Here is a 25,659-nt window from a genome sequence, read left to right as displayed (position 1 = left end):
CATGTTTATTTATTACATTTTAATAGAATTGGAAGAAAAGTGAAAACATTAACACTTCAATTGTACTATAAAGCACAATACAAAGTTAATTTTTAACAAAACTGTGCTAATAAGAAGAAGAAGAGACACACAACACTTTGAACACTTAACATGTTTACTCAGACAGCCCCGATGAAAATACATTTGATTCCATTTGATCTGATTAAAGAAAATACACAAGCACACTGACACAAAATAAGGTTACATTTTATCTTGTTGCTGAAAAGCTGAAATTAAAATGTAACCAGAAACAAAAACCAAGAGAGAGATGCAGTTGTATCATTGCTGTTTATAGTTCATGTGAATTCACTGAATTGTCAAACTATTGAATGTTTTAAGATGAGAAATTAAAACTGAAAAATAATTCGTTACTTGGCTCTTTAAATTGTATTCAACCTATATATTCTAGATATTTTAACTGATTTGAAAATAGAAACACATGTAAATAAAAACATCCATCCAAAGACATGGAAGCCCAGTTAAACAAACCCATCATTACTAATGATCACCTCTCTTTCACTTCATGTCTGCCAGACACACTGATCTCCATCTGAGGAAGCAGTTCAAACTGGAATGTGGAATTCAATGAGAATTCACTGCACTGGTTCTCCATGTTGTACTCTGTCAAGGAAATTACGTAAGCTAGCTGTATCGCCGTGCTGTATTTCTTTGGTCAGCTCAGCCCAGAAACGAACATCTCCACTGATGCAGCTCAGAAACCAACATCTCTGCATCATGCCGACTCAGAAGAAAACAATGTCTCTGATGCCATGAAAGCTCAGCTCAGCTCAGAAGTAACTAACATCTCCACTGATGCAGCTCAGAACACCATCGCTGACACGTGTGTGTGAGATCACTGGTGTGTCACCTCGGATTCTTTGTTCCTGTTTGCATTTTGATTCCTGAATAAACTATTTTGTTTACCTGAAGAAGATGAATTATTTTTCAGAAGAAATGGAACCTCTTACAATAGTTAACCATAGTAAACATTTCTTATGATGTCTCATTCCCATGGTACAGTATAGTACAGCAGTGAAAGTGTGTTTAAACCATGGGGTAAGCAGCATGATAAATCCGCCATGGTAAGCTTGCATTAGGCTGCACGTGTTGCTTCTATTGTTGCTTGCGGTGTTCAGGCACAGCTACTGTTTTCATTGCGTCGACTGCTTCCTGTTTTATGTCTGCTATTGCTTTGATCACTCTCTGTACTGCATCGCCTGGCCCTGATGCTTCTGATCCAATTGACGCTCCAACTACTCCCCCTAATACCCCTAACATCACTGCCCCTGGTACCACTGCTGCCCCACCTGCAATACATGCTAGCCCCCCTCCCAATAAGATCCCCAGACCAGCTCCCACTGCCGCGCCTGTCAGTACGGTCGTCAATCTCCTAATGAAGCTGTTGGAATTTTCAGCCTCTTCTCTGCTTATTCCTTTACTAACCTGCTCTTGTTTGATCGCTGTTTCTGCCTGCTGGTACATCTCATCAGTGTAGTGGCTGCCTCCGTTCAGAGCTACCATGCTCTCTATTTTCTCCAGTAGCGCAGTGACCTGGGTGCGATCCTCCTTTTTTTTATTGTTGAAGGCGTGATACCCCCCGCACTTTCTAACCAGCTCTCGGAGCTCCTGGCTGCCTCTCTGAATGTACTCCTCGATAGTCTTGTCCTTTTTTAGTTCATTCGCTCTAGTGAAGAGAATGATGGTGAACCTCATAACTTCCTCACTAAACATCTTCTGGATTTCCTGCACTGTTTCGCGCTTGTGCTCCGTGTATCGCCCCACCGGCATCACCAGGAGGAACGCGTGGGGTCCCGGGGAGCACAGGGAGATGCATCGCGCAATCTCCTCTTTAACCTCGTCTTCAGAGAGATCTGTGTTGAAGATTCCTGGAGTGTCGATCACAGAAACCGTTCTCCCAGCAACGACAGAGGTTTTCTTCTCACACTTCCTTGTTGTTGAGGAGGAGCTGATTTTAGATTCAAACTCCTTACTGCCCAGGATGGTGTTTCCAGAGGCACTCTTCCCATCTCCTGTCTTCCCAAGCAGCACCACCCTCAGCTCAGAGGACCTGCCCTGGTCCTGTCCCTGCTTACTAGACACTGCAAAACCAAAAAGAGTGGATTACTGCCAACAGAGAGGAGAGGCCTGGGTTTGAAAGAGGGTGTAACAATTCACCGGTACAGAATAGGCAGGTCCGATTCAAATGATACGTCAATCAACCATACAGGTACAAAACAATACAAACACCGGGTTGGGTTGGGACAGGCCCTGCAGTGAAGAACAACAGCAAAAGCTCATAATCCACACTTCACAGGTATAACTATTAATACAAGTGTCTCTCTATTTCTTTCAGGTGTGTCTTTGAAAAGAGGAAGGTGTTCATGTTGCTGTGTGGTGCAGACAGTCAGTGTGGCTGCCTGGTTAAACAGAAACAGCCCTACTCAACAGATTCTGTGATCCGGATTAGGATGCCTGATTCAAGGGACATGTCTTTGTTTAAATCACTCCATGACCTTTCACCTCTTCCCTGGTCTTACTGGAGACCAGTGGGATGTGACAGCAGGGTTGAAAGGTCACAGTGTGATGTCTTTGGATTCAGTTCGGATTCTGGAGGCACAGACAATGGCAGGTGGATTCTGATAGAGAGAAATAACTTATTAAATGAATATACTCCAGATCATTATAAGCATCATGAAAAGGTAAAGGATTGTTTGTATTGCTGCATCACCTCTTCTATAGTAAACCCAACAACTGCACTGAGCATCATGCAAACTCTCTCTCTCGCTTCTACAACAGTAACAGAACCTTTGAGGGCTTGACTGAAGTTTTTTAAAAAATCTTAAAAGCAGTTGAAATAGCAGATATTTCATTGCAAAGTCCATGCAGCTGCAGATGCCGTTTTTTTTAAGGATTGCTGGACATGCAGACGTATGTTTCTGTGCCCGAGCCCCACTGGGTTCTCAAGCACTGCTAGCATGCAACAAACATGGCAAATAAGACAAAAGCAAATGTGGCAAAATAAAATAGCACATTTAACAGCCCTGACTTTATCATCCTCCTCACTGAACCCGAACACATTCACAGCATGCAGGGTTAGTTCAGGCCTGGGTTAGAGTTTATGCAGGGTGTTCATTTTCAAAAGCTAAAAAAATACATTAACAATAAAAAATAAAAAAAAATAATCAGCAATTTTTCAGCATCTTTCAAAACAATTAAATAGCTTCAAATTATATTAAAATCTTATTGCATGCAACTTAAGTGAATGGTATGTTAGTTATTGCTGCATATGACAAGGTTAAGTATGTGTGTACTGCTCAAAGTAGATACACTAGAGACATTTTAGGTGAGTGCTATTTTACTGTAGTTATTTGTGCATATTATAAGCTAACCATCTGAGAGTTCCATGAAAAAGCATGTTCTGATTACAATGTAAACTGGTGTCATGTGCTGCTGTCTAAGTGAGATGCCACTTGCTGTTTAGATGGAGACCATCAGCATAGTAAGACAACCAGCCCAGTACTGCAGAGAGAAGACTGCAGGACGTCATTAGTGGGGCGCCTTTTGTTTATTTATTGGGTTTTTAAGTGTGTTATTAAACAAAAAAAAAATCAGTGAAATTAAAAGACTGATCAAAATCAATAATGGTGTTCAGTGTGGATTATGTAAATATTTACGCAGCACACATCCAGTCTATAATGTTCAGGTAACCCGAACACATTCAGAAGTTTTGCTGTTTAATTTATTTTTTATTTTTTATATGAAACCTGGTTTTGCTTGTTTGCATACACTATAATAGTTGTACACTAAACAAACTAATATTATTAATAATAATAATAATAATAATAATAATAATAATAATAATAATAATAATAATAGGGAGAATTAGCATGACATGACACTATTTCCCAGTTTAGTAAGAAAGGCTATTGTCAGTTGTTACCAGTTCTGTGGATGTTGAAAGAAGTGTTTCTTCATAAAAACACATTTTCACAGCGCAACATCAATCCATGAATAAAGACTGGGTTAATGCACTGACGATACTGAAGTTCAATAGAAAATACAAAGCACATGAGCTGACAATAGCAATGCAGCCCATGAGCCGACAACAGCAATGCAGCCCATGAGCCGACAACAGCAATGTAGCCCATGAGCCGACAATAGCAATGTAGCCCATGAGCCGACAATAGCAATGCAGCCCATGAGCCGACAACAGCAATGCAGCCCATGAGCCGACAACAGCAATGCAGCCCATGAGCCGACAATAGCAATGCAGCCCATGAGCTGACAATAGCAATGCATTCCCATCGTCGCTCCAAGTGAGGCAGGGGTATAGCTTTGGGGGTCGTTTTATCTGTGAACTGCTGAGAACTCAAAGTATAAGAGCTTTTCTCTTTTTGCCATGATTGCTGCTCATGTCAGGCAAACTGTTTTGGCATAGGTTTGGTTACGTTTCTATGGTTATTGTTGTCATAGCAGCCACAATTGCAGTTTCTTGTCTGCGCAGTTCTGGCCAAACGAGCAAACCGTTTTCTTTGAAAACTGAAAACTAAGATGTATTGTGGTTTGGCCAAGACCTGATTACAACCAATTTGACCCGTTAAACACATGCCAACCATTATAATAGTAACAAATGTATCAATTTTATTATCAACCTACCCTTCACAATGCTTGTACAAACAAATGTTTTATAGCTATAGTTTAACTTACTTGTACCTAATTGTACATTTATTTTCTATACTTTGCAATCAAAAACATTACCAGTGTTTCAAACATTGTAAGTATTGTTAACATACAAGCATTGTTATGTACTAAAGGATTTGCAGAGAGTTTTCCATTTTTTGTAGAGATGTAAGATTTAGTGTCTATTATAACATCCTGTGGATATTTGGCTGCACTTCAGCTTAGCCTGAAAGTTAATGAGGTAGCGCGTCACGTGACCTGATGATGCACAAGACACCCCGTGTCAGATGCTGCGGCTGCTCTCCTGCACAGGACGAAGCTGCTTTTAAAAGCCGAGATGGAGTTTGGGAATGTACACGGCAAAACCAAAAAAATGACATCTTCATTTCTCATAGTTTATATATTTAAAACAGAATCGTACAAGTCAACAAAAAAGAATCACCCCATGGACTGTGCAGACAGGGTTACAGTCTAGGTGACGATCGTATATCACTAATCTGCACTGTCACGGCACACAGCTTTATAATTACATATACATCACACGCCGATGATAGCCCAGTGTTTACGAAACACATGCATATCTGACGGGCCACAAAATATCAACAGGTTTGCCCTATTTATCTGGCTTTAGGTTACTTAAAAAAAAAAAAAAAACACACACACATGATGTTATAAGAGACCCTAAACTTCACATTTCTGCAAAAAAATTAAAACGCTTGACAAATCCTTTTAAGCAACCTGCATTGACATAATTACTAACCAATTAAACTTTGCTTGTCATAAAACATATTTCGCTCATTTATAAATTCTTACATTGTATAATGCCCACCTTCACCTACAAAAAAAAAAATCAGAAGAGAGTTGTTATTTTTAAATAAATTTAGTTCAATTCTTTCCCCGTTAGGCTCAGTTCACCGCTACCACCCTCGCACTGACTCGGGAGGGCGAAGTCGAACATGCACTGTCCTCCGAAGCCGACCGCTTCTTTTCACACTGCAGGCTCACCATGCAGATACCCCAGAGCTACAGCGTTGGAGGAAAGACGCAGCTCTCAGCAGCTTACAGGCAAGCCAGCAGATGCCCGGCCAGACTACAGGGGTCGCTGGTGAGCCGAGGGTACCCTGGCTGACCTAAGCCCTCCCTTCCCCTGGGCGACGCTTAGCCAATTGTGTGCCACCCCCTGGGAACTCCCGATCACGGTCGGCAGTGACATAGCCTGGACTCGAACCTGCGATCTGCAGGATACAGAACACATCCTGCACTCCACACTGAGTGCCTTTACTGGATGTGCCACTAAGGAGCCCAGGCTGGGGGTTTTTAGGCAGAACTTATGCATGCAGTTCAGAATATCATTCACAAGTGTTTTTTTTTTAAGTTGTAAGACATTCATAGGAGAATATTTAAAACACAGTTTCTCACCAGCAAATCCAGCTGATGTTCCTTCACCTCCTGAAGCCATTGCTCCTGCTTTACCAGGCTGGTGATCTGAATAAACACGGATCGGCTGATCGGAGGAACCTGAAGCCAATGTCCCACTTGCAGGGGAATTGTACTTGAGCACTGTTGGCACTCGTTATCAAGTTTTCAGGATCCTTAACCCTTAAAAAAAAAAATGATATCAGTACAACAAAAACGTAATTGCATATGAAATTGGACTAATATCAATAGCTCTGTGTCGTGGGGGAAACAAATTATCATAAAATAAGGTGTTTCAAGTAAATCAGTTTGAAATGTTAACACAATATTATTTTAACACCATCTAATATTCAAACTAATTTTATATATATATATATATATATATATATATATATATATATATATATATATATATATATATATATATATATATATATATATATATACACTGTATACTACCCAAAGCAGTTGGTAAATGAACATGGTAAATATATATTAAAGTATAAAGCAAATATTTTTAAAATATCTGTGTGTAAACGTATTTTATTTTCACAGGTGCAATGCTGAAGTTTTCATAAAGGACCTTCTCCTGCTGAAGAACCAGCGCCCCCTAGTGCAACTGCTAATGCAGTTGAAGGAGATACCAGCACTTCAGGCTCAGCCAGCAATTCTGACACAGATGCACGAGATTGCATTGCACCAGTTGCTGAAGGTGAACGAAATGTTCAAATGGATGAAGGGCAATCTTCTGTCTGCAACCACCAAGTTGACGATAATGATGCACCAATAACTGCTGTACCACTGGATCCTGCTGACTGGCCCTCAGTCTTATCAGACTCGCGAAGGTCAGAATTTGTTAACAGAGGACCATTTCAAGTCAGCCCAGACTTTGCTTTCCCAAAGGGAAAAGATGGGCGTTGATTTACCAATAATTTAATACACTGCACCTCAGTGAATGGGGAAACAATCCAGAGAAGCTGGCTTATGTACTCCAAAAAGAACAATTCAACACATTGTTTCTGCTGCTAATTGTTTACTTCTAAACAACAGAAACTGATGAGGGATGGAGTTAGTGACTGGGTCAACACAAGAGCACTTCTGAAGAGTCATGAAAATAGTCCTGAACATATAAAGAGCATACAGTCTTGGAAAGAGCTTGAAATGCATTTATTATTATTATTATTATTATTATTATTATTATTATTATTATTATTATTATTATTAATAATAATAATAATAATAATAATAATATTAATTTCTTAGCAGACGCCGCTATCCAGGGCGACTTACAATTAGAATTTTAAGACAGGGACGACGATTGATCAGACAGAAGTGTGTCTTATTGAATCCAAAAGAAAGTACTGGAGTAATGTTTTGACTCACCTGATTTCAATTGTACAGTCACTTGCAGAAAGAAACCTTGCTTTCCGTGCTTCTTCAGAGACTTTATACATGCCAAACAATGCAAACTTCCTGAAAGAAGTGGAACTGCTTGCTAAGTTTGATCCAGTAATGGAACAGCATGTAGGATGTGTTCAAAGGGGTAAGTCCCATGCTCACTATTTAGGGAAAGATATTCAGAATGAATTGATTAAAGTAGTCAGCAACAAACTGCTTCAAAAAATTGTGACACAAGTGAAGGAGTCAAAATACTATTTATAATCTTCGACTGCACCCCTGATGTCAGCCATCAGGAACCGATGTCTGTGACAATAAGAACAGCTGCAATTGATGAAAAGCCAGAAATGAAAGAACATTTCTTGGGGTTCCTGGTGGTGCTGAAACAACTGGTCTCAGTTTATCCAATGCAATTTTAGAAAGGCCTGACGAGCTCAATATACCATTTAGTGACTGCAGAGGTCAGTCCCATGTAGGGATGCACCCAATCCAAGGATTTGGGATTTGGATGACTACTGAATCCATCTCAAAAGATTCAGCCAAATACCGAATCCTACAAATATGTTCAAGAAAACTGAAGGAAACTGTTATAGTTGAACCTTTTAGTTAATAGTATTTTTATTACCACATGGAAATATATCCCCGAATAAGATTTTTGTTTGAAACGTATGCAATTTACCGCTAGCCCCCAACAGAAATGTGAAAATACAGAAGCGTTTACTTTACCTTTACACAAAAGGAGAGCTGCATCTTTGCCATAATCCACTATTATATTTAATGATGCTTCACCCGGTGTCACGTGATCTGAGAGCTACGAGGAAAACATTACTGTGAGTGACCTGAATCTCGCTGTGAAATAAAACCCATGTTGATTTAAATGCACCGTGTGTGTAACACCTATCAAAAAGACTACGAAATAGTTTGAACATTATTTGAATAAAAAACAGCAGTTCCCAGATGGTTCAACTTGTATTGGCACATTACAATAACGATAAAATGTCATTTTAAAGCGTATTGTTCAACAACGTCTTGCACATCTTCCAGTTGTAAAGTTACAAAAAATATATATTTCTGTGCACCAACTTTTTAAATCTCAGTATAATCTCTGGAACACGTTTCACAGACAATGCAACAAAGTGAAAAAGTCCACAGCAGTTTGCCGTTACTGTATATTACAGGTTTACTGCATCACGTCATGAAAAGTGTGCTGTGACTGTGCTGTTGCATGCGGGGGTATGATTACATTCAGCAGCTGTGTGTGACGTGTTTAGTGCGCGTTTCAACAGTAATTTAGGGAGCTGAGAGCTGCGACACAGCTTATCAAACGTGTTCTTGGTCTTGAATACCTGTTATTAAATACAAAAGTTACATTCAATACCGGATTCGTGTCTTACACACATTGTTGGGATATAGTATGTGCGTCTGGGCAGGATTAGGATTCGGATTCGGTCCGCCAAATCCTAAGTGTTCGTACGAATCCGAACCCTGCTCAAAAAGTAGGTATTCGGTCCGAATCCGAAACAGAATCCTACGATAATACTGCAAACATGAGGCAAATCCTCGAGCTGTTGATGTTCCTTGTGGGTCACACACGTTCAATCTGGTTATTGCAGATGCTGCAAAATCATCGGGTGAAGCTTTCAGTTTCTTTGGAAACTTTCAGAAACTCTTCTTTGTTTTCTGTTTTTTTTTTCTGCTGCCACACAGCGATGGGATGTTTTGTACCATCACGTTAATGTGAGGTTGAAATCGTGGAGCGAAACTAAATGGGACAGCAGAGTTAAAAGCACAGAAGCAGTAAGATTTCAAGCTGCTGAAGTCAGGCAGGCTTCGTTGGAGGTAAGAGAGAAATGTACTGAGGCTGCGGCAAAAGTAGAAGCTGAAGCGTTGGAGGAAATGGGATCCTTTCGCTTTCTGATATGCTCAGTTGTGTGGAATGACACTCTGAACAACATCAATCATGCCAGCACGCTTCTACAATCCTCTGATATGCAAATGGATCTGGCGACAAATTTGCTAAAAAGCACCAAAACATTTCTGATGAATTATAGGGAAGATGGGTTTGCTGGTGCTCAAACCACAGCCAAGGCAATGTGTGAAGAAATGAATATACTTGAACAACACAAAGAGAAACGTCTAAGAAGCACAAAAAACACCTCTCCTACGAAGCACCTGACGAGCCCATTGATGATGCACTGAAGAATTTAGAGAGAACGGTTTTGAACACAATTCAGCCATCACATCAATTGAGGACAGATTCCAAACTATAAACCATGCGAAAGACAAGTCTGGAATTCTGTTTGATTTCAAACAAACTGCTGAAATAGCAAAGGAGTCGCTAACTGAACTGTGGAACAACTTGCAAAACAGTTTGAGCTCTGAACATGAATTGGATGTAGATGGACAGGATCTTTTCCATGAAATTCTCAGCACACACAGTTTGTTTCCAAAGACGATGACAGCTTTTGAAGCCCTCTCCTTTATACATGAAGCCCAAATGAAAGAGATCTAGCCTAACCTTTGGATTGCACAGAGCACTGCTGTAACACTCCCACTAACGGGAGACTCTACAGAGAGGAGCTTTTCAAAGTTAAAACTGACAAAGACGGTAACTTCCTGTAGGATGTTCACTGCAGCCATTCTGTACGCTCAGGTACATCCTCAGCACGCATAGAGCACCTGAACTGCTAAACATGATCATCTTCAGCAATGAAATCCTTTTAAACAACGCTCCTTGCTTGCTGACAGAAGACTGCATCCAGGCTCTCCCTTTTCAGATGTGAATACACAGATCCGGTTTGACACTACTGTCACCTAACAGTACTATTTCAGGGCAACTTCTAACATGACAAATCATTAATCACACAAAAGGTAGTTTCTCGTGGGTGCCGAGTAGCTGCTAATTTTTCCCCATGGATGGTCAGCGCCCGCTAATTTTTCCCCGTGGGTGCTTGAGTCCCGGAGCACCCACAGAGTCGGCGCCTATACGTGCAACAATGTTTTGCACATTTCGCGTTTATTAATATTAATTTATTAATTAATGTGCCGTGAAATAGATCTGAAACAAAAACACATCGGAAATGTGAAAAAAAAAAAAAAAAAAAAACTAAAACATAAAAAAAACGCCAAGTTATCCAAAGTGCCCCGTCATTTAGTGGAGATATCAATGTGAATGATATGCACTTCTTCCCAGGTTAAAAGTTGGCACGGGCATTCTTTATATTGCTGACATTGTAAATAAGTGTCATTTCTCACCTGAGTTTTGAATCGGGGATCCGGGTAACGAGGACTTTCATGTAAAAAGAAAAAAAGCATGAGGTTAGATTTAAAACTAAAGCGAGGATGCTGAGCAGCGCATCCTCAGGCCAGGGAGACGCGCACATTTCCCGGATATTATTATGCAGACAATGCCGGCGCGTTCAGAACATATTGCACCGGTAGTTTTAAAATATAATGAATTAACTAACTACCTGGATGAATCTATTTTTTATAAAAACTAAACGACGACTACAGATTAGAGTGTTATATATTATATTTGGAAACTAAAATGTACCCTGTGTGCCCCTGCACCGAGCCCGGGTGTGGCCACTGTTGTGCTGGAAAAGGCGCCATCTTGTGAAGGTCAATTCTTAGCATTCTCCAAGAGCAAAAAGGGGAGACACATTCTTATATAGTGTTTATATTGACGGCCATGGCAATAAAAGGCTGCAGGTATTCAGTGTTTTTTTTGGCTGGAAGGATAGCTGCTATTGCCCTGGGTAAAAGCCTAACTAATACCAGTGAAAAGTACAATAAACAGACCCTCTTCTGTACCTGCAAAGGTTGTTTCTTGTTTTTCTTTTGGTTTTTTGTTGTTTAGTTTTACAAAGTTTAAACTGTGTTCAGTTCCATAGTTTTTGTGTTTATTTTTGTGTTATTATTTATAATATAGAAATCAATGAAAGAACATCGGTTGCAGCTGGGCCTGTCTGCTTCTTGCACCTAACTACAGTCACTCTGCCCCCGTTACAATCAAAAACACAAGCCAAGTTTCACAAACCATTGGGCAACCTTCACCAGCACAAAGCAATCAGGCACCACTGTCAAAGCGCAGGGGGGACAAGCTTATCCCAGTTGCTTCTACTAACTTGGCTTGTGTGTTTTACGCACCATAAAATTGCAAAACTTTAAATGGCTGGGCACTTTTGATAACGTGCCGTTTGTGTGATATTTCCAGTTGGTTTCTGTTTCAGAAGTGTCACACACCATGGTGAGATTACCATGATACATTGTTTACGAGGAGGGCAATGCTTTTGTCTGATAATGATAAATAAATGAATAAATATAACTACATACATGACCAAAGTCCCGAGCATTTTCAGCTGCGTAAGTTCTTGTGTTAAAATACTGTCCGTGTTCTCAGCTAATCGTGTAGCATTGATAGCAAGACCACAGGCCTGTGTAACCCTTCCTGACAAGCCCTTCAACCAATAACCATTAACACAGGGCTGTATCAGTAACAATTTCAATACATACAGCTGAGCTGGGGTACTGTGGCAATGTGGCCCATCCCCTTGTGCGTAGTTTGTATATATGTATGTTTATGTTTGCTGCTATTATTATTATTATTAGTAGTAGTAGTCGTAGTAGTAGTATTAGTATTAGTAGTATTAGTATTAGTATTGTTGGGACGGCAGGAAGCCGTCCTGTTTAATGTATTTATTATTTGCAGCGCGGACGCGTGGAGATGCCGTCTGCCATTATTGTTTTGTTTGTTTTGTTTTGTTTAGGGTTTAAATTAAAAGCATAGTGCAGAAGGTGACCATCTCCCGAGTTAATTAATTGATTAATTGGTGCTAATCGGGAGATGGTCACCTGTATATAAACCCTGCCGTGCCCCTGCTCAAGTAGGGGGTTCAGAGTAGAGAACAAGGGAGAACTGTATTATAGTTATCATTTTGTGTGTCCGTGATTGTTTTGGTTCATTTTCATTTTGTGTCACTTTGTTTGTTCAACCCTTTTATTTTCATTTCAATTAGTTAATAAACGGTGCAGCCACACCATTCCCTGAACCTGCACTATCTTGTGTTCTTCCTGCCTCTGGCCTGACGTCACCCCACTCCAGCCGTCCTTGTGACAGGTACCAAACAGCAGTCCGAGGTCTAGAATAAAGTCTGGGCTGTCAGGTTATAGCAGAATGGAGCTCTCCTCCGCTACAATCCCCTCTGTATCCGATCTAGTGTCAGTCAGTACTAGCTACTTGCTATACAGACTGTCAGTCATGCAGTGTCTCTGGCATTGGCCCACCTGCTCAGATGGCTCTGCGGTGTGTGGTGACGTATCAACCATTTTCAGTACTCTTAGGCCAGCTGATAAATAACGTCTCTATTTTCTCCTCTTGCCAGTAAAACACACCAGGAGGTATATTTTACAGGGCTTTGATACAGCACAGGACAATAAAACATTGAGGGAGCAGCTTCTGATTTAAGATTCTTGCGAGATCTCCTCATGTTTTTATCCATTTTACTTCCACGTCTTAATGCGCAGCACATCAACAAAAGTTTAAGTCTGTCAAAATGGGACTGCAAGCTCTTCTTCCGCCTCATGCTTCATTTACACATTTTATTTATTGAGATGTACTTTGAAACAACACATAATTCGGTAACAAAAACTTTGTTAAAGAAACGTTAAGGTTGGAGATAAAAACCACAAAAGGCAGGAAATTGGATATTAAGGTTGCACTGAAGGCTGCTGCCTCAATGTATCAGGTCCTTCACACGTGGGAGGAAATACATTGTACCACAACCCATAAAGTGGAGAGAACACGAAAAAAGCAACAAGACCAATTTAAGTTAATCCAATTACATTGTACATTGGACGGCCATTATTACCTCCTGCCAGTAGATGGCGTCAGGGGCTCTGGTAGTACATAAGAAAGTTTACAAACGAGAGGAGGCCATTCGGCCCATCTTGCTCGTTTGGTTGTTAGTAGCTTATTGATCCCAGAATCTCATCAAACAGCTTCTTGAAGGATCCCAGGGTGTCAGCTTCAACAACATTACTGGGGAGTTGGTTGCAGACTCCCATGATTCTCTGCATTTACAGTGCTATTGTTGACCTACTGCAAACGGCTCTTGAGTGATCGTCCTGTTTAAAAATAAGTGTATTTTGCTTTTTCACCTAAGAGATCTGTTAATACTGTAGTTTAGTCTTGGTCAGGGGTGATTTCGTCCCTGGTTGACAGTTTCACCCTGGAAACTGGCAATGTGAACGCGCTTGGCTGTTCGACTGAGGGTCGCCCCAGGTCAAACAGGCAAGTGTGAGAAGCCCTAACGTCAAAAACAATGTTACATTTGATCATGTTGCTGAAAGCTGAAATGCAACTTTAAACTGAGCAATGCACCAAAATCAATATAGACCAGAAACAAAGATCAATAGACAGATGAAGTTGTATAATTTCTCTTTAGAGTTCAGATGAAATCATTGAATAGTCACTATTGAAAGACTTAAGCTGCAAATAATTCACTACCTAGGTCCAACTCATAAATTCTAGCTGTTTTAACTATTAACTGAATGAGCCTTACATTATAGAAACATTGTATTTACAAACACACACACATCGGGGCACATCCACATATCTCCTTCTGCTCAGGTTTCATCGCTGTTTCTGCCTGCTGGTACATCTCATCAGTGTAGTGGCTGCCTCCATTCACAGCCACCATGTTCTGTATTTTCTGCAGCAGTGCAGTGACCTGGGTGCGATCCTCCTTGTTTTCATTGTTGAAGGCGTGATACCCCCCGCAGTTTCTAACCAGCTCTCGGAGCTCCTGGCTGCCTCTCTGAAGGTACTCCTCGATAGTCTCATCCTCTTCGAGATCATCCGCGCGGGTGAACAGAATGATGGTGAACCGCATAACTTTCTCACTGAACATCTTCTGGATTTCCTGCACTGTGGTGAGGGAGCAGTGTGCAGTAGTGTAGAGTAGTGGTGAGGGAGCAGTGTGCAGTAGTGGTGAGGGAGCAGTGTGCAGTAGTGTAGAGTAGTGGTGAGGGAGCAGTGTGCAGTAGTGTACAGTAGTGGTGAGGGAGCAGTGTGCAGTAGTGTAGAGTAGTGATGAGGGAGCAGTGTGCAGTAGTGTAGATTAGTGGTGAGGGAGCAGTGTGCAGTAGTGTGCAGTAGTGGTGAGGGAGCAGTGTGCAGTAGTGTAGAGTAGTGGTGAGGGAGCAGTGTGTAGTAGTGATGAGGGAGCAGTGTGCAGTAGTGTAGAGTAGTGATGAGGGAGCAGTGTGCAGTAGTGTAGAGTAGTGATGAGGGAGCAGTGTGCAGTAGTGTAGAGTAGTGGTGAGGGAGCAGTGTGCAGTAGTGTAGAGTAGTGATGAGGGAGCAGTGTGCAGTAGTGTACAGTAGTGGTGAGGGAGCAGTGTGTAGTAGTGGTGAGGGAGCAGTATGCAGTAGTGTAGAGTAGTGGTGAGGGAGCAGTGTGCAGTAGTGTAGAGTAGTGATGAGGGAGCAGTGTGCAGTAGTGTAGAGTAGTGATGAGGGAGCAGTGTGCAGTATTGTAGAGTAGTGGTGAGGGAGCAGTGTGCAGTAGTGGTGAGGGAGCAATGTGCAATAGTGTGCAGTAGTGTAGAGTAGTGATGAGGGAGCAGTGTGCAGTAGTGTAGAGTAGTGGTGAGGGAGCAGTGTGCAGTAGTGTGCAGTAGTGGTGAGGGAGCAGTGTGCAGTAGTGTAGAGTAGTGGTGAGGGAGCAGTGTGCAGTAGTGTAGAGTAGTGATGAGGGAGCAGTGTGCAGTAGTGTAGAGTAGTGATGAGGGAGCAGTGTGCAGTAGTGTAGAGTAGTGATGAGGGAGCAGTGTGCAGTAGTGTAGAGTAGTGGTGAGGGAGCAGTGTGCAGTAGTGTAGAGTAGTGGTGAGGGAGCAGTGTGCAGTAGTGTAGAGTAGTGGTGAGGGAGTAGTGTGCAGTAGTGGTGAGGGAGCAGTGTGCAGTAGTAGTGAGGGAGCAGTGTGCAGTAGTGTAGAGTAGTGGTGAGGGAGCAGTGTGTAGTAGTGGTGAGGGAGCAGTATGCAGTAGTGTAGAGTAGTGGTGAGGGAGCAGTGTGCAGTAGTGTAGAGTAGTGATGAGGGAGCAGTGTGCAGTAGTGTAGAGTAGTGATGAGGGAGCAGTGTGCAGTAGTGGTGAGTAGTGGTGAGGGAGCAGTGTGCAGTAGTGTGCAGTAGTGGTGAGGGAGCAGTGTGCAGTAGTGTAGAGTAGTGGTGAGGGAGCAGTGTGCAGTAGTGTTGAGTAGTGGTGAGGGAGCAGTGTGCAGTAGTGGTGAGGGAGCAGTGTGCAGTAGTAGTGAGGGAGCAGTGTGCAGTAGTGTACAGTAGTGGTGAGGGAGCAGTGTGCAGTAGTGTAGAGTAGTGATGAGGGAGCAGTGTGCAGTAGTGTAGAGTAGTGGTGAGGGAGCAGTGTGCAGTAGTGTGCAGTAGTGGTGAGGGAGCAGTGTACAGTAGTGTAGAGTAGTGGTGAGGGAGCAGTGTGCAGTAGTGTAGAGTAGTGGTGAGGGAGCAGTGTGCAGTAGTGTGCAGTAGTGGTGAGGGAGCAGTGTGCAGTAGTGTAGAGTAGTGGTGAGGGAGCAGTGTGCAGTAGTGGTGAGGGAGCAGTGTGCAGTAGTGTAGAGTAGTGGTGAGGGAGCAGTGTGCAGCATTGGTGAGGGAGCAGTGTGCAGTAGTGTGCAGTAGTAGTGAGGGAGCAGTGTGCAGTAGTGTAGAGTAGTGGTGAGGGAGCAGTGTGCAGTAGTGTGCAGTAGTGGTGAGGGAGCAGTGTGCAGTAGTGTAGAGTAGTGGTGAGGGAGCAGTGTGCAGTAGTGTACAGTAGTGGTGAGGGAGCAGTGTGCAGTAGTGTAGAGTAGTGATGAGGGAGCAGTGTGCAGTAGTGTAGATTAGTGGTGAGGGAGCAGTGTGCAGTAGTGTGCAGTAGTGGTGGGGGAGCAGTGTGCAGTAGTGTAGAGTAGTGGTGAGTGAGCAGTGTGCAGTAGTGTAGATTAGTGGTGAGGGAGCAGTGTGCAGTAGTGTGCAGTAGTGGTGAGGGAGCAGTGTGCAGTAGTGTGCAGTAGTGGTGAGGGAGCAGTGTGCAGTAGTGTAGAGTAGTGGTGAGGGAGCAGTGTGCAGTAGTGTAGAGTAGTGGTGAGGGAGCAGTGTGCAGTAGTGGTGAGGGAGCAGTGTGCAGTAGTAGTGAGGGAGCAGTGTGCAGTAGTGTACAGTAGTGGTGAGGGAGCAGTGTGCAGTAGTGTAGAGTAGTGATGAGGGAGCAGTGTGCAGTAGTGTAGAGTAGTGGTGAGGGAGCAGTGTGCAGTAGTGTGCAGTAGTGGTGAGGGAGCAGTGTACAGTAGTGTAGAGTAGTGGTGAGTGAGCAGTGTGCAGTAGTGGTGAGGGAGCAGTGTGCAGTAGTGTAGAGTAGTGGTGAGGGAGCAGTGTGCAGTAGTGTGCAGTAGTGGTGAGTAGTGGTGAGGGAGCAGTGTGCAGTAGTGGTGAGGGAGCAGTGTGCAGTAGTATAGAGTAGTGGTGAGGGAGCAGTGTGCAGTAGTGTAGAGTAGTGGTGAGGGAGCAGTGTGCAGTAGTGTGCAGTAGTGGTGAGGGAGCAGTGTACAGTAGTGTAGAGTAGTGGTGAGGGAGCAGTGTGCAGTAGTGGTGAGGGAGCAGTGTGCAGTAGTGTAGAGTAGTGGTGAGGGAGCAGTGTGCAGCATTGGTGAGGGAGCAGTGTGCAGTAGTGTGCAGTAGTAGTGAGGGAGCAGTGTGCAGTAGTGTAGAGTAGTGGTGAGGGAGCAGTGTGCAGTAGTGTGCAGTAGTGGTGAGGGAGCAGTGTGCAGTAGTGTAGAGTAGTGGTGAGGGAGCAGTGTGCAGTAGTGTACAGTAGTGGTGAGGGAGCAGTGTGCAGTAGTGTAGAGTAGTGATGAGGGAGCAGTGTGCAGTAGTGGTGAGTAGTGGTGAGGGAGCAGTGTGCAGTAGTGGTGAGGGAGCAGTGTGCAGTAGTGTAGAGTAGTGATGAGGGAGCAGTGTGCAGTAGTGTAGAGTAGTGGTGAGGGAGCAGTGTGCAGTAGTGTGCAGTAGTGGTGAGGGAGCAGTGTACAGTAGTGTAGAGTAGTGGTGAGGGAGCAGTGTGCAGTAGTGTAGAGTAGTGGTGAGGGAGCAGTGTGCAGTAGTGTGCAGTAGTGGTGAGGGAGCAGTGTGCAGTAGTGTAGAGTAGTGGTGAGGGAGCAGTGTGCAGTAGTGGTGAGGGAGCAGTGTGCAGTAGTGTAGAGTAGTGGTGAGGGAGCAGTGTGCAGCATTGGTGAGGGAGCAGTGTGCAGTAGTGTGCAGTAGTAGTGAGGGAGCAGTGTGCAGTAGTGTAGAGTAGTGGTGAGGGAGCAGTGTGCAGTAGTGTGCAGTAGTGGTGAGGGAGCAGTGTGCAGTAGTGTAGAGTAGTGGTGAGGGAGCAGTGTGCAGTAGTGTACAGTAGTGGTGAGGGAGCAGTGTGCAGTAGTGTAGAGTAGTGATGAGGGAGCAGTGTGCAGTAGTGTAGATTAGTGGTGAGGGAGCAGTGTGCAGTAGTGTGCAGTAGTGGTGGGGGAGCAGTGTGCAGTAGTGTAGAGTAGTGGTGAGTGAGCAGTGTGCAGTAGTGTAGATTAGTGGTGAGGGAGCAGTGTGCAGTAGTGTGCAGTAGTGGTGAGGGAGCAGTGTGCAGTAGTGTGCAGTAGTGGTGAGGGAGCAGTGTGCAGTAGTGTAGAGTAGTGGTGAGGGAGCAGTGTGCAGTAGTGTAGAGTAGTGGTGAGGGAGCAGTGTGCAGTAGTGGTGAGGGAGCAGTGTGCAGTAGTAGTGAGGGAGCAGTGTGCAGTAGTGTACAGTAGTGGTGAGGGAGCAGTGTGCAGTAGTGTAGAGTAGTGATGAGGGAGCAGTGTGCAGTAGTGTAGAGTAGTGGTGAGGGAGCAGTGTGCAGTAGTGTGCAGTAGTGGTGAGGGAGCAGTGTACAGTAGTGTAGAGTAGTGGTGAGTGAGCAGTGTGCAGTAGTGGTGAGGGAGCAGTGTGCAGTAGTGTAGAGTAGTGGTGAGGGAGCAGTGTGCAGTAGTGTGCAGTAGTGGTGAGTAGTGGTGAGGGAGCAGTGTGCAGTAGTGGTGAGGGAGCAGTGTGCAGTAGTATAGAGTAGTGCTGAGGGAGCAGTGTGCAGTAGTGGTGAGGGAGCAGTGTGCAGTAGTGTGCAGTAGTAGTGAGGGAGCAGTGTGCAGTAGTGTAGAGTAGTGGTGAGGGAGCAGTGTGCAGTAGTGTGCAGTAGTGGTGAGGGAGCAGTATGCAGTAGTGTAGAGTAGTGGTGAGGGAGCAGTGTGCAGTAGTGTACAGTAGTGGTGAGGGAGCAGTGTGCAGTAGTGGTGAGGGAGCAGTGTGCAGTAGTTTAGAGTAGTGGTGAGGGAGCAGTGTGTAGTAGTGTAGAGTAGTGGTGAGGGAGCAGTGTGCAGTAGTGTACAGTAGTGGTGAGGGAGCAGTATGCAGTAGTGTAGAGTAGTGGTGAGGGAGCAGTGGGGAGTAGTGTAGAGTAGTGGTGAGGGAGCAGTGTGCAGTAGTGTAGAGTAGTGGTGAGGGAGCAGTGTGCAGTAGTGTAGAGTAGTGGTGAGGGAGCAGTGTGCAGTAGTGTAGAGTAGTGATGAGGGAGCAGTGTGCAGTAGTGTAGAGTAGTGGTGAGGGAGCAGTGTGCAGTAGTGTGCAGTAGTGGTGAGGGAGCAGTGTGCAGTAGTGTGCAGTAGTGGTGAGGGAGCAGTGTGTAGTAGTGTAGAGTAGTGGTGAGGGAGCAGTGTGTAGTAGTGTAGAGTAGTGGTGAGGGAGCAGTGTGCAGTAGTGGTGAGGGAGCAGTGTGCAGTAGTGTAGAGTAGTGGTGAGGGAGCAGTGTGCAGTAGTGTAGAGTAGTGGTGAGGGAGCAGTGTGCAGTAGTGTGCAGTAGTGTGCAGTAGTGGTGAGGGAGCAGTGTGCAGTAGTGTAGAGTAGTGGTGAGGGAGCAGTGTGCAGTAGTGTAGAGTAGTGATGAGGGAGCAGTGTGCAGTAGTGTAGAGTAGTGGTGAGGGAGCAGTGTGCAGTAGTGTGCAGTAGTGGTGAGGGAGCAGTGTACAGTAGTGTAGAGTAGTGGTGAGGGAGCAGTGTGCAGTAGTGTAGAGTAGTGGTGAGGGAGCAGTGTGCAGTAGTGTGCAGTAGTGGTGAGGGAGCAGTGTGCAGTAGTGTAGAGTAGTGGTGAGGGAGCAGTGTGCAGTAGTGGTGAGGGAGCAGTGTGCAGTAGTGTAGAGTAGTGGTGAGGGAGCAGTGTGCAGCATTGGTGAGGGAGCAGTGTGCAGTAGTGTGCAGTAGTAGTGAGGGAGCAGTGTGCAGTAGTGTAGAGTAGTGGTGAGGGAGCAGTGTGCAGTAGTGTGCAGTAGTGGTGAGGGAGCAGTGTGCAGTAGTGTAGAGTAGTGGTGAGGGAGCAGTGTGCAGTAGTGTACAGTAGTGGTGAGGGAGCAGTGTGCAGTAGTGTAGAGTAGTGATGAGGGAGCAGTGTGCAGTAGTGTAGATTAGTGGTGAGGGAGCAGTGTGCAGTAGTGTGCAGTAGTGGTGGGGGAGCAGTGTGCAGTAGTGTAGAGTAGTGGTGAGTGAGCAGTGTGCAGTAGTGTAGATTAGTGGTGAGGGAGCAGTGTGCAGTAGTGTGCAGTAGTGGTGAGGGAGCAGTGTGCAGTAGTGTGCAGTAGTGGTGAGGGAGCAGTGTGCAGTAGTGTAGAGTAGTGGTGAGGGAGCAGTGTGCAGTAGTGTAGAGTAGTGGTGAGGGAGCAGTGTGCAGTAGTGGTGAGGGAGCAGTGTGCAGTAGTAGTGAGGGAGCAGTGTGCAGTAGTGTACAGTAGTGGTGAGGGAGCAGTGTGCAGTAGTGTAGAGTAGTGATGAGGGAGCAGTGTGCAGTAGTGTAGAGTAGTGGTGAGGGAGCAGTGTGCAGTAGTGTGCAGTAGTGGTGAGGGAGCAGTGTACAGTAGTGTAGAGTAGTGGTGAGTGAGCAGTGTGCAGTAGTGGTGAGGGAGCAGTGTGCAGTAGTGTAGAGTAGTGGTGAGGGAGCAGTGTGCAGTAGTGTGCAGTAGTGGTGAGTAGTGGTGAGGGAGCAGTGTGCAGTAGTGGTGAGGGAGCAGTGTGCAGTAGTATAGAGTAGTGGTGAGGGAGCAGTGTGCAGTAGTGTAGAGTAGTGGTGAGGGAGCAGTGTGCAGTAGTGTGCAGTAGTGGTGAGGGAGCAGTGTACAGTAGTGTAGAGTAGTGGTGAGGGAGCAGTGTGCAGTAGTGGTGAGGGAGCAGTGTGCAGTAGTGTAGAGTAGTGGTGAGGGAGCAGTGTGCAGCATTGGTGAGGGAGCAGTGTGCAGTAGTGTGCAGTAGTAGTGAGGGAGCAGTGTGCAGTAGTGTAGAGTAGTGGTGAGGGAGCAGTGTGCAGTAGTGTGCAGTAGTGGTGAGGGAGCAGTGTGCAGTAGTGTAGAGTAGTGGTGAGGGAGCAGTGTGCAGTAGTGTACAGTAGTGGTGAGGGAGCAGTGTGCAGTAGTGTAGAGTAGTGATGAGGGAGCAGTGTGCAGTAGTGGTGAGTAGTGGTGAGGGAGCAGTGTGCAGTAGTGGTGAGGGAGCAGTGTGCAGTAGTGTAGAGTAGTGATGAGGGAGCAGTGTGCAGTAGTGTAGAGTAGTGGTGAGGGAGCAGTGTGCAGTAGTGTGCAGTAGTGGTGAGGGAGCAGTGTACAGTAGTGTAGAGTAGTGGTGAGGGAGCAGTGTGCAGTAGTGTAGAGTAGTGGTGAGGGAGCAGTGTGCAGTAGTGTGCAGTAGTGGTGAGGGAGCAGTGTGCAGTAGTGTAGAGTAGTGGTGAGGGAGCAGTGTGCAGTAGTGGTGAGGGAGCAGTGTGCAGTAGTGTAGAGTAGTGGTGAGGGAGCAGTGTGCAGCATTGGTGAGGGAGCAGTGTGCAGTAGTGTGCAGTAGTAGTGAGGGAGCAGTGTGCAGTAGTGTAGAGTAGTGGTGAGGGAGCAGTGTGCAGTAGTGTGCAGTAGTGGTGAGGGAGCAGTGTGCAGTAGTGTAGAGTAGTGGTGAGGGAGCAGTGTGCAGTAGTGTACAGTAGTGGTGAGGGAGCAGTGTGCAGTAGTGTAGAGTAGTGATGAGGGAGCAGTGTGCAGTAGTGTAGATTAGTGGTGAGGGAGCAGTGTGCAGTAGTGTGCAGTAGTGGTGGGGGAGCAGTGTGCAGTAGTGTAGAGTAGTGGTGAGTGAGCAGTGTGCAGTAGTGTAGATTAGTGGTGAGGGAGCAGTGTGCAGTAGTGTGCAGTAGTGGTGAGGGAGCAGTGTGCAGTAGTGTGCAGTAGTGGTGAGGGAGCAGTGTGCAGTAGTGTAGAGTAGTGGTGAGGGAGCAGTGTGCAGTAGTGTAGAGTAGTGGTGAGGGAGCAGTGTGCAGTAGTGGTGAGGGAGCAGTGTGCAGTAGTAGTGAGGGAGCAGTGTGCAGTAGTGTACAGTAGTGGTGAGGGAGCAGTGTGCAGTAGTGTAGAGTAGTGATGAGGGAGCAGTGTGCAGTAGTGTAGAGTAGTGGTGAGGGAGCAGTGTGCAGTAGTGTGCAGTAGTGGTGAGGGAGCAGTGTACAGTAGTGTAGAGTAGTGGTGAGTGAGCAGTGTGCAGTAGTGGTGAGGGAGCAGTGTGCAGTAGTGTAGAGTAGTGGTGAGGGAGCAGTGTGCAGTAGTGTGCAGTAGTGGTGAGTAGTGGTGAGGGAGCAGTGTGCAGTAGTGGTGAGGGAGCAGTGTGCAGTAGTATAGAGTAGTGCTGAGGGAGCAGTGTGCAGTAGTGGTGAGGGAGCAGTGTGCAGTAGTGTGCAGTAGTAGTGAGGGAGCAGTGTGCAGTAGTGTAGAGTAGTGGTGAGGGAGCAGTGTGCAGTAGTGTGCAGTAGTGGTGAGGGAGCAGTATGCAGTAGTGTAGAGTAGTGGTGAGGGAGCAGTGTGCAGTAGTGTACAGTAGTGGTGAGGGAGCAGTGTGCAGTAGTGGTGAGGGAGCAGTGTGCAGTAGTTTAGAGTAGTGGTGAGGGAGCAGTGTGTAGTAGTGTAGAGTAGTGGTGAGGGAGCAGTGTGCAGTAGTGTACAGTAGTGGTGAGGGAGCAGTATGCAGTAGTGTAGAGTAGTGGTGAGGGAGCAGTGGGGAGTAGTGTAGAGTAGTGGTGAGGGAGCAGTGTGCAGTAGTGTAGAGTAGTGGTGAGGGAGCAGTGTGCAGTAGTGTAGAGTAGTGGTGAGGGAGCAGTGTGCAGTAGTGTAGAGTAGTGATGAGGGAGCAGTGTGCAGTAGTGTAGAGTAGTGGTGAGGGAGCAGTGTGCAGTAGTGTGCAGTAGTGGTGAGGGAGCAGTGTGCAGTAGTGTGCAGTAGTGGTGAGGGAGCAGTGTGTAGTAGTGTAGAGTAGTGGTGAGGGAGCAGTGTGTAGTAGTGTAGAGTAGTGGTGAGGGAGCAGTGTGCAGTAGTGGTGAGGGAGCAGTGTGCAGTAGTGTAGAGTAGTGGTGAGGGAGCAGTGTGCAGTAGTGTAGAGTAGTGGTGAGGGAGCAGTGTGCAGTAGTGTGCAGTAGTGTGCAGTAGTGGTGAGGGAGCAGTGTGCAGTAGTGTAGAGTAGTGGTGAGGGAGCAGTGTGCAGTAGTGGTGAGGGAGCAGTGTGCAGTAGTGTAGAGTAGTGGTGAGGGAGCAGTGTGCAGTAGTGGTGAGGGAGCAGTGTGCAGTAGTGTGCAGTAGTAGTGAGGGAGCAGTGTGCAGTAGTGTAGAGTAGTGGTGAGGGAGCAGTGTGCAGTAGTGTGCAGTAGTGGTGAGGGAGCAGTGTGCAGTAGTGTAGAGTAGTGGTGAGGGAGCAGTGTGCAGTAGTGTACAGTAGTGGTGAGGGAGCAGTGTGCAGTAGTGGTGAGGTAGCAGTGTGCAGTAGTTTAGAGTAGTGGTGAGGGAGCAGTGTGTAGTAGTGTACAGTAGTGGTGAGGGAGCAGTGTGCAGTAGTGTACAGTAGTGGTGAGGGAGCAGTGTGCAGTAGTGGTGAGGGAGCAGTGTGCAGTAGTGTAGAGTAGTGGTGAGGGAGCAGTGGGCAGTAGTGTAGAGTAGTGGTGAGGGAGCAGTGTGCAGTAGTGTAGAGTAGTGGTGAGGGAGCAGTGTGCAGTAGTGTAGAGTAGTGGTGAGGGAGCAGTGTGCAGTAGTGTAGAGTAGTGATGAGGGAGCAGTGTGCAGTAGTGTAGAGTAGTGGTGAGGGAGCAGTGTGCAGTAGTGTGCAGTAGTGGTGAGGGAGCAGTGTGCAGTAGTGTGCAGTAGTGGTGAGGGAGCAGTGTGTAGTAGTGTAGAGTAGTGGTGAGGGAGCAGTGTGTAGTAGTGTAGAGTAGTGGTGAGGGAGCAGTGTGCAGTAGTGGTGAGGGAGCAGTGTGCAGTAGTGTACAGTAGTGGTGAGGGAGCAGTGTGCAGTAGTGTAGAGTAGTGGTGAGGGAGCAGTGTGCAGTAGTGTAGAGTAGTGAGGGAGCAGTGTGCAGTAGTGGTGAGGGAGCAGTGTGCAGTAGTGTAGAGTAGTGGTGAGGGAGCAGTGTGCAGTAGTGTACAGTAGTGGTGAGGGAGCAGTGTGCAGTAGTGGTGAGGGAGCAGTGTGCAGTAGTTTAGAGTAGTGGTGAGGGAGCAGTGTGTAGTAGTGTACAGTAGTGGTGAGGGAGCAGTGTGCAGTAGTGTACAGTAGTGGTGAGGGAGCAGTGTGCAGTAGTGGTGAGGGAGCAGTGTGCAGTAGTGTAGAGTAGTGGTGAGTGAGCAGTGTGCAGTAGTGTAGAGTAGTGGTGAGGGAGCAGTGTGCAGTAGTGTAGAGTAGTGATGAGGGAGCAGTGTGCAGTAGTGTAGAGTAGTGGTGAGGGAGCAGTGTGCAGTAGTGTGCAGTAGTGGTGAGGGAGCAGTGTGCAGTAGTGTGCAGTAGTGGTGAGGGAGCAGTGTGTAGTAGTGTAGAGTAGTGGTGAGGGAGCAGTGTGTAGTAGTGTAGAGTAGTGGTGAGGGAGCAGTGTGCAGTAGTGGTGAGGGAGCAGTGTGCAGTAGTGTAGAGTAGTGGTGAGGGAGCAGTGTGCAGTAGTGTAGAGTAGTGGTGAGGGAGCATTGTGCAGTAGTGTAGAGTAGTGGTGAGGGAGCATTGTGCAGTAGTGTAGAGTAGTGATGAGGGAGCAGTGTGCAGTAGTGTAGAGTAGTGGTGAGGGAGCAGTGTGCAGTAGTGTGCAGTAGTGGTGAGGGAGCAGTGTGCAGTAGTGTGCAGTAGTGGTGAGGGAGCAGTGTGTAGTAGTGGTGAGTAGTGGTGAGGGAGCAGTGTGCAGTAGTGTAGAGTAGTGGTGAGTGAGCAGTGTGCAGTAGTATGCTCATCTGGATGAAACCCAGCAGATGCAATGGGTCCGGAGGACCAGGGTTGAGCACCACTGGGTTAGGAGAATATTAGTACAGTTTATTTGGCTGCTGCTTTAAAGAAAGCGATGTACAGGGTTTACAGTCAGTTCTTTTTTTACATCCAAATTCTGGTACCCATTACAGCAGTGCTTGTCAACCTTTTCATCTCAAGTAGCAGTGATTCAGCAGAGACCATCTGCTGCGCCAGGAACTGTGTGCGAGGATCTGAAATGGCTGTTGTAAAAACCCTGCATTACACAGCTGGGTTTTACTGGAGCAATCTGAGTAAAGTACCTTTGCTCAAACAGCAGCAGCATCTCCACCTGGGATTTGAACCCGAGGAATTAAAAAATAAAAATGTCCAGCAAAGCACTGGGTTAAATAAACTGGATGAACTGGTCAGTATAAGGGCACCTCCCAATTAAGGACAATATGTGTGGCTCCTTGATATAGTGTTAATACAAATGGAAACTAACACTGTACACTTTAAAGCAGTTAACATGCTGTATAATACACAAAGTAAAATAAGATGAATTTGTCCGTAAATGTACTGTGGCGATCTGTTTTTTTTTTTTACACAGCAGTTATAATTACAAATGCAGTAACTCACCCATTTTCAGGAAAATTGTCGTCTTTTTTTTCTTTCCTTCTGCTTTGAACCGGATAGAAGTCTGCTTTGTGTTTTAGAAAAAGGGCCGTGAATGGTGAACGCGAGCGCTGGCTGTAACTGTCTGGAGGCGAAGCATCAGCCCGCTGTGCGTGAGCTGG

At 45.8% G+C, this 25,659-nt stretch overlaps 1 protein-coding gene across 3 annotated transcripts; it reads right to left on the bottom strand.

Moving 5' to 3' along the window:
• On the bottom strand, positions 1 to 25,659 carry LOC131720893 (GTPase IMAP family member 4-like). 3 transcript variants are annotated; one of them, XM_059013300.1, is made up of 4 exons: positions 11,087 to 11,142; positions 10,789 to 10,822; positions 6,139 to 6,318; positions 1 to 2,138 (listed from the first exon to the last, which is right to left on the bottom strand). In XM_059013300.1, exons 3-4 carry the CDS (start codon positions 6,176 to 6,178, stop codon positions 1,153 to 1,155), a joined length of 1,026 nt encoding a protein of 341 aa, XP_058869283.1. In that variant the 5' UTR covers positions 6,179 to 6,318; positions 10,789 to 10,822; positions 11,087 to 11,142; the 3' UTR covers positions 1 to 1,152. The 3 variants fall into 3 exon arrangements, with proteins under 3 accessions (XP_058869283.1, XP_058869285.1, XP_058869284.1); XM_059013302.1 differs by lacking the exons at positions 10,789 to 10,822; positions 11,087 to 11,142 and adding an exon at positions 25,502 to 25,659; XM_059013301.1 differs by lacking the exons at positions 10,789 to 10,822; positions 11,087 to 11,142 and adding an exon at positions 7,519 to 7,694.

The sequence above is a fragment of the Acipenser ruthenus genome, chromosome 45, assembly GCF_902713425.1.
Source record: "Acipenser ruthenus chromosome 45, fAciRut3.2 maternal haplotype, whole genome shotgun sequence".
NCBI lineage: Eukaryota > Metazoa > Chordata > Actinopteri > Acipenseriformes > Acipenseridae > Acipenser > Acipenser ruthenus.
This window is presented reverse-complemented; position numbering and strand designations above follow the sequence as displayed.

Bases quoted from the DNA above. Each gene is read 5' to 3' on its own strand.
- LOC131720893 (XM_059013302.1), bottom strand. From the start codon at position 6,178: ATGGCTTCAGGAGGTGAAGGAACATCAGCTGGATTTGCTG. The intron at 2,139-6,138 runs GTGAGAAACTGT...TTGGTTTTGCAG, and splicing joins AACATCAGCTGGATTTGCTG to TGTCTAGTAAGCAGGGACAG.